At 42.2% G+C, this 8,103-nt stretch overlaps 1 protein-coding gene across 1 annotated transcript; it reads right to left on the reverse strand.

The window, feature by feature from the left end:
- Positions 1 to 514: 514 nt before the first annotated feature.
- Positions 515 to 6,917, reverse strand: hal (histidine ammonia-lyase). Its single transcript, XM_030054044.1, has 20 exons — positions 6,671 to 6,917; positions 6,490 to 6,550; positions 6,205 to 6,232; positions 6,051 to 6,125; positions 5,889 to 5,961; positions 5,702 to 5,768; positions 5,572 to 5,609; positions 5,289 to 5,414; positions 4,981 to 5,120; positions 4,751 to 4,798; positions 3,865 to 4,012; positions 3,638 to 3,733; positions 3,456 to 3,514; positions 3,264 to 3,344; positions 3,025 to 3,090; positions 2,736 to 2,901; positions 2,213 to 2,347; positions 1,412 to 1,520; positions 1,218 to 1,287; positions 515 to 1,035 (listed from the first exon to the last, which is right to left on the reverse strand). Exons 1-20 carry the CDS (start codon positions 6,915 to 6,917, stop codon positions 904 to 906), a joined length of 1,965 nt encoding a protein of 654 aa, XP_029909904.1. The 3' UTR covers positions 515 to 903.
- Between the last annotated feature and the right edge of the window lie 1,186 nt (positions 6,918 to 8,103).

Genomic DNA, 8,103 nt, shown 5'->3' on the forward strand with positions numbered 1-8,103 from the left:
TGATCATGGTTTCTATGACCTGCACAGGGAGGGATCAAACACACAGGAGGAAGATCAATACAATGCTTCACTGACACCCTGTGTAAATTCAGTTTCTCTTCGTCCACTTGCACAAGGACGGCAGAGGCCAGGGTAAATACCCAAACAGGACACCCCAAAAGCTGGAAGGGATTTACTGTCTCGCTCAAGGACATGTCAGCAGGACAAACAGCTTGCAAAATGGCTCAAACCCCACATACTGCATGTGTGAGTGTGTGTGCATGCTTGTTTTGTGTTAGGAGCATTTTTATTTTTTCCAAAGAAACATTTCACCCTGAAATGAAAATTCAGGCATTGTCTTCTCAATCCCATGTCCTTCAAAAGTCTGTTCAAGTTTGTAATTTGTTCAGGAAATACAAAAGAGAGTCAAGGGGAAATAAATTGGGTTTACATCATCATGTAAATGATAACAGAATCCAGGTTTTAAAATATTTTATTGTTGTGCTGTTTAAATTATTATTATTTGGATGGCAATTGTAAATGATTTCACACAATTACACCAGAGTGCATATCATAAGAGTGATAGTTGTGCGGTATCATCAACACGGATTTTATATTAGAATAGTACAGTGGCTGAGGTAGTAATAAAGACTTAAAAACCAAAGTTGGCACACTTTAGGGCCAAAAAAAGTGTAGATAAATACAGCAGTTACGCATGTTGTCTTGTGGTTGAAAACTTGAATAAAACAGATCAGTGTTTAAATTTAGTTTCTCTCCATGAGGGTCCAAATATCATGGCATGCTTTACCAGAACTGATTAGTGAGTTGTCATTTCCTAATGAAAGTCTTAATAAATTACTTTTTGTTGTTGTTGTGGTTGTTGTAGTGGTCCTGAAGAAAACATTTTTGAAGAAGAGTATGGATTCACTCATGACGGACACGCTTCCTTGGTGATGCCGGGGATTCCAGAGAGAAGGCCGTAGGAGAAACAGGACGGGACTCGGGGATGTACTCTGTCTGATACTTCTCAATGTAAGGCTTGGCAACATTCCACACCTGAGATGCATGACAATATAAACACAGTAACATTTTTTAAAATCACAATTTGCAGTTTGATTTTTTAACTGCAGTGTATCCTTGTCGAGTTTACAGGTGCATGTACACTGATAATATGGACACATCATGACAGTCGTTCTAACCACTGTCTGTAATTTGCTCCACAAACATTCGGCACTTGCCTTTTGGTCAAGCAGGAGACGGTGAACAGCCTCGATGTCAGGAGACATGAATCTATCTTTAATCCATGGCCTTTCAATGGCAGAGAAACAGAGAAAGACGGAAGTGGAACAGTAGATAAATATTAACTGTCCTGTGCTGTATATCATTTCAGGGGACTGAAAGGCTGTACCTTGGCCACATTTGTTTGACTTACTTGACCACACTGCGCACAAGGTCGTAGACCCTCTCCAATGGTGTGGTGGTACGAAGTGGGCGGAGGAACTCAATGCCCTGGCAGGCAGCCAGCAGCTCTATAGCAAGAACTGATTAGAGAAAATACCAGTTAGATTTTAATGAAATACTTAATATTGTGGTTAAATGCTATTAATCTTATTGTTTGAGTATAGTTATAAACAGCACATACAGTTCTATTCTAAAATTCTCCTGCTTCCATGAGGCTGTCATAAAAGAAGCATTTGACTTCTAATCACTAAGTTCAGTCCATGTGGGAGTTAAGTTGAGTTACTGGGTTGGCCACCCTGTGTCTGTTTTGTTAGGATGCCTCAGCATCTGAGGAAGTCTATACGTCTATATATAAGTCTATAAATCAGGGCTCTGTGAAGTTGGCAAAAGAAATACTGTCTCTGTGTCCATCTTGCTACAGGATACAGATCTCTATAATGTTTACAGATGCCCAACTAGGTTGCTGTTTGCTGAGGGAGTGCTAGTGGGAGAATGATATTTGTGCATTTTGGCCTGAGGATGGTGCTAGAGGAAAGGTCATGAGGTCACCGAAGTTGACAGGCTTCATCCCCTGAATATTGTAAATGCACTTTACAAATTTTGATTTTGAGATATTGTGCAGAACCCAAACCTGCACCTGATGATGGTGCTAGAGGGAAGGGTCATGGGGTAGCATTGTGCTCATATTTCATAGTAATCTGCCAAATAGATTTTGAGATATGTTGCTTGGACATGGCCATCATTAAGTTCTGCCTGATAACAGGGCGATTACCTTGCTCCACGTGCTCCACCACCCTCAGGGCCTTCCTCGCAGCCCAGCCTCCCATGGACACATGGTCCTCTGTGGCAGCACTGGTGGACAGGGAGTCCACAGACGATGGATGGCACAGAACTTTACTCTCTGAAACTGGACACAGTTGGAAACAGGTGATGAGACTTAAGTTGTGTGACTTCATTCAAGTAGTGCCAATTTAAAAACAGATTAATCACAAAGCGCCAAATAGAACAAGTGATATAAATGCAGCTGTACACAATGATGAAGCAAATACATTCCAAAGCAAATAAATAACAACCAAAATGTATTAAACAATATTTCAATATCACATTTAATTATACCCTCCAAAAATGTTTTGTAAGGGTCTTAAGATGACTTTTAGCTGCAATAGTAACTTCTACTGTAGTACTCCTGGTATATTTTTAGGATACTTTTTTTTGTAACTCTTTGTAGATATCTCATTTTAGAATGATATGGGGACATGATATGTGGTGAGGTACTGAAGACTTTGCACACCAACCCAAGGAAGCAGCAGTGCAGTGAGCAATCATGAAGCCTGAGTTGAGTCCTCCTTCACTGACAAGGAAGGCAGGCAGCTCACTCAGAGAGGGGTTACACAGCCTCTCGATCCTTCTCTCACTAATAGAGGCCAGCTCATGGACTCCAATGGCTAAGTAGTCCAGAGCCTAAATAGAGGACAGGGCAATGAGTGTAGTAGAGGCAAGAAGAGAAAAATTCTAACAAAAACACAAAAAGCACTTTATTTTGCAACGCCACAACTATCATACAAGTAACTGTTACATACATACCTTAGCTGGGTATTCGCCATGGAAATTTCCTCCTGAAATGGTCTCTCCTCTCTCAGCAAACACCATCTTATAGAGCCATTAAGATCAACACTAATTCCAAGATCATACATGCAGCAGAGCCAGAAATGTATGTTTGAACCTAATTGCAATGACAATGTATGACAATCATATTACATCTTATTTCACCGTAAGTATAACATTTGCTGCAATTGTCTGGACTTGTGGCCAGAGAAGGATACAGGGTTGTCAGTCGCACTGTTGATTTCTGTATTGATAATATTCTGGACAAATTTTATTGTGTCATTGGCAACACCGTGGACCTGCAGATGGAGAGAGGAGACTATGCTGAGAATCGCTGAGTAGTATTTAAATATACTCACTCCTAAATCTGTGGATTTGAAGATGACAGTGCTTGAGGAGTATGAGGTTACCTGAGGACAGCAGCGCATGGTGTAGGCATCCTGGACTCTGTCGCAGAACCGGTGGCTTTCTGAGAAACACATACGACACACAAGTGCTCACTGAGGCTGTGCTACAGGCATAATATTACTGAAAGCATCTACATTGGTGTCTGATGTTCAATCACTCGTTTAATTTGGGTCTGCTCTCTGACCTGCTATCTCGGAGGGGTGGTGATCAGAGTCCAGTAGTGAGCGGAAGCGCAAGGCTACTTCGATCTGTCCCGGGTGAGGCCTTAGTGAGTGAATGTCTGTAAGGGAGAACAGAACATGGAGCAGGATAGGACAGACAACTGAATCACGAGCATCATATGGTCTTGCGTCATCATGTTGGAGGTAGTTTCTCCCGTCTGTTTTGAATTTATTCACCAATTATTCTCACCACTGTCAAAGGCCTTGGTGGTTCCCTTCAGCACCTCCAGCGTCAGAGCAGCGATGATATCTGCCTGCCTGGCAATCGCCTGGGCTCGCTCCACAGCCTCCGCCCCCAGAGAGGTGATCATCTGGGTCCCGTTGATCAGAGCAAGACCCTGTGGGGAAGAGAGGGAGATTAAGCAGCGACAGCAACAGAGAATTTCAACATTTGTCCAGCTACTTGAAGAATGTTTGCTGCTTTGTTAAGTGTGTATGACAGCAGTGTTTTTGATCAAGGGTATACTGATTGATAGATTCACAATGCAAAGACAAGTCAACCGTAACCGTGACGCACCCCATGATTTGTGCAAGTCTCCCTGGGTGTAACTGGGATGACCTTCTGACCTGTTTAGCAACACTGTGATGGGCCAATTGATTCAATTCTGAAAAAGCCAAATCTCAGTATAATGCTTCATCTTGTCCTCCAAGGTGTGTGAGAATTGGGCCTGCAGTGTTTGAGACATTGCTGCTTGAAGTTCGGGGACATTTTGGCTTGCTGGTGGTTCTGTGATGGGCGAATCATCTTCATTATGTATAAACTGAACACCAATGTAAAAACACATATTTCCTGAAAGATTTATTAGATTTGGCCCAGCAGTGTCTAAGATACTGAGCATGTGGTGGGCCAATAAAAATGCCGGACCTCTGTGTCAGAATTTATAATTTCCCCAAGTTTAGTCCAAAAAAGGACAGCAGAGGCTCAGACATAGCAAATGATGGACAGATGGAACTCAATCCATAATCCTTTCCCGGTGTGCCTGAAAGACAATAGCAGTGCATTCCCTGAGCCCCGAATAGGTTTGCTGAGGAGAGGTAAATCAAATATATGAGGCGGCTGGATTTTTAAGTATTACCTCTTTTGGCCTCAGCGATATAGGCTTCAGTCCATGTGCCTCCAGGACCTGGCCGTAGATGAAAGGAGAGAAAAACATGTAAAAGGTTAAGGGTCATTAAAAGGCAAACATGTTTTCCTACGGGACCTTGCAACATACCAGACTTATAAACAGCATTTCTGCCACATTATGTAAGGTGTTATTGTACCCATATGGAAATGTTGTTACGACAGTTCTGTTAAACATCTTACATATTTGGCATCTGCCCATCCACTTTTGGGCGACCACATTTTACCCTCCCCCATCAGCCCCAAGGCAAGGTGAGAGAGGGGCGCCAGGTCTCCGCTAGCACCAACTGTCCCCTTTTCTGGGACAAAGGAGAGGCAGGACGCTGCAGGGGCAAAGTGAATTAGAGATGAAGAGCAGATATATGACATGTAAGATTCCTTATGTATTGATTCATAAAGGAGGCTATCAGCCACGTTTCAGTCAACTGAAGCTGATAACTCAGGTCAGCTAAGGTAAGTTGAGTTTGATGCTGGGACAACATAAGGCTTACCGTTGAAGGCCTGTATCATGGCATGCAGGGTTTCCAGAGAAATTCCACTATGCCCTTTGGCCAGAACATTGATCCTAAGCGCCAGCAGCATGCGGGTTCTCTCTGGGCTTAGCGGATTTCCTACACCTAAACACCACAGCATAATAATAACGATGGAGACAGCAAACATTTTGCGAGGAACAGTCGGTGTGTATTCAGTAGTTAAAATTAAGCCTAATATGCTGTTTGAGGGAATAAAGACCGACCGTTACAGAGAGCACTGACTGTGGGAAAAGATAACCACCTGCTGAATGTGACCGCACCAGGTTTTCCTGCAGCTCCCTGTGGGAACAAAAGTAAATGACATCAGCACATGAGTGCCTCGTTGCTTAACAGAAAATGTAAAAACCGAAAAGAAGCAATATAGTCTGTACTTCAGTTTGCTGACAGGAATGACAGTCCGAGCAAATTTGCCAAAACCTGTTGTGATTCCATAGACAACTGTACAAAGAGACAGATGAGATAGACAACAGAATTTGAGACATTTGTTTTCTGAAGTACATTAGTTATACATTACTTGAAAAAAGGTAAATATTAGCCTACTCTTCAATTTATCTTAACCTTTGTTTTCTTTGACGATGGTGTCCAAAAGCTCTCTGGATTGCACAACTTTGGTTTCTGCTGCTGGAGTCAGCTGGAAATTTGGGTAGAGGATATGATTATGCTTAGTCAAAGATTAGTGCAGACCAGCCATGACAGCAAATGGAATTTGCTGATCATTACCTTTATCTTGTAGAGTCCTCTACCAAGATTGACCAGATCTGTCGTTGTCAGGCTTTTGCCATCCAAATAAAGATACTGCACAGGGAGACGTATATTATACAACCATGGCCAATGCAGATTGGAAAAGACAGTGGTTGAAATGTGTAATACTTACTTCCTCAGGTTCTTTATAAGCTGCTGTACTATTTGGCATAGTTTAAGGATAATTTTGCACAATATATAGTATCACCACAATTATTGAGATTATAAAACTCAGTGACACATTTACAGAAATATATTTAATTTATTCTATCAGAGAATCAAATGTTAACCACAATTAGAGTCAACTGTATAATGCCATGACCAGGTTCTTTTATTATTATTTTCTTAATCAAATTAAATATGGCCCACTGCTGTGTGTGTATACAGCACAAACGGCAAACAACAATAGTAAGGATACAGATGAGAAACTCCAGGCTGACAGGGGATAAAGTCTGGAGACATGGTATCCCCTTCAATAGCTGGAAATAGAGGATAATAATACATATTGCACACGTTTCTCATAAAACATTGTAAAAACATCTCCACTGTCCCTCGTATATAAACTTAATGTAGTTTTTTCCCAAACATAATGTTATTACCAAGCTCGACAAAGTCATTATCCTCCAGAACATCGTCGATGGAGTCATCCGCGTCCAACAAACCCAAACCCTGGCACCTTCGCACAACAAAACGTATATCCTTCACAGCTGGGATGCCCCCGTTGTCCGGTTTGTTCTTCACGTAGCGTTTGAGAGCCTCGTATCCGAGCCACTGGATGGTGTTGGTGGTATCGCGACAGGGCACTGCCAGCCACTCATCTCGGATGTGGACGGTGAAACGAGGCATTGCGCTTCTGCGGGATTCTGCGTGTTAGTGAGCGTTGCGTGCCCCGGCGCGCTCCAAAGTACCATCTAAAACACCTAAAATTCACCCACCAATCAGACGCGTTGCTCGGGAGCCACGCCTCAATAAACCTGTCTAAAGTCACTGAATACAGGGGTCATGATGCAACGGCCACCGTGCAATGAAGTGCAACTTGTCTGAAGCCGCCAAAAAGTGATGGCTGAAGTTTTCTGTACACTTTGATCACAGGAATCTAATTAAGTTATTAACACTTTGCAGTTTTCCAGGTTTTGCAGTGCTGACCCAGTAAAAACAATACGCGCCCTGACCTGACGTATGATCACAGAATGGCGGGATGAAAATTGGTCATGCTGTTTGTTATATGTGAAACAAATGTAGCTTGCTGTAACTTAGCTGCAGATATCTAGGCTAATTTCTTGTTGTATCACTTTGTACGCCTTAACCTAGGGGAAAAAAATCAGGCTGACACGAAAGGGAGTTTCAAGCTTTATTAACTGTGTGAAAGATTGTGATGGCGATTTTCAAGTAGTAAGCTGAACTCTACCATCTTTCCCCTAGGCCCTAAATGTAACACAGACTCAGGAAGGCCACTCGGTAAGTGGTTATTAACTTATAATAAAGTGACGAGCTTCATTTAATTAGATTGATAATATTTGACACGGATGAGTCATCGATTACTTATGCTGTGCTAACATGACTCAGAAAACATGCTGCTTATACAGACTAAGACATTCCACAATTTGTTAGAAAGTCACAAATGAATACAGGAGTTACAAAGTTACAAAGAGAGGGAGCAGCAGCACCTCCTAGCGGTAGACGGTGCTGCCTTCCAGGTGCTGTCGGAAATATCACAATTACGGTTCGGACGCATATGAGCAATTGTAAATACAACAGAGAAAGACGGAATTTGCGGATATCCGACGTTAAGAGGACGTGGGGGGCGTGATTGTCAGTGACTGATGTATTCTTTTATTCTGACGAATCGATCGACATCCTTTGTAATTTATCAGTGTTGTTTGTGTGTTTTTATTTACCCTCTTTGTCATACATTTGCATATTTGCATAATGAAATCGACTAATACGTGGCTACCAAAAAATGTCACAGGATAACAGTTTGCGACGAGAAACTCCTTTAAGCTCGAGTGTGAATTACAAGCAGTTCGTGAAG

The sequence above is a fragment of the Myripristis murdjan genome, chromosome 6 (genome assembly GCF_902150065.1).
Source record: "Myripristis murdjan chromosome 6, fMyrMur1.1, whole genome shotgun sequence".
NCBI lineage: Eukaryota > Metazoa > Chordata > Actinopteri > Holocentriformes > Holocentridae > Myripristis > Myripristis murdjan.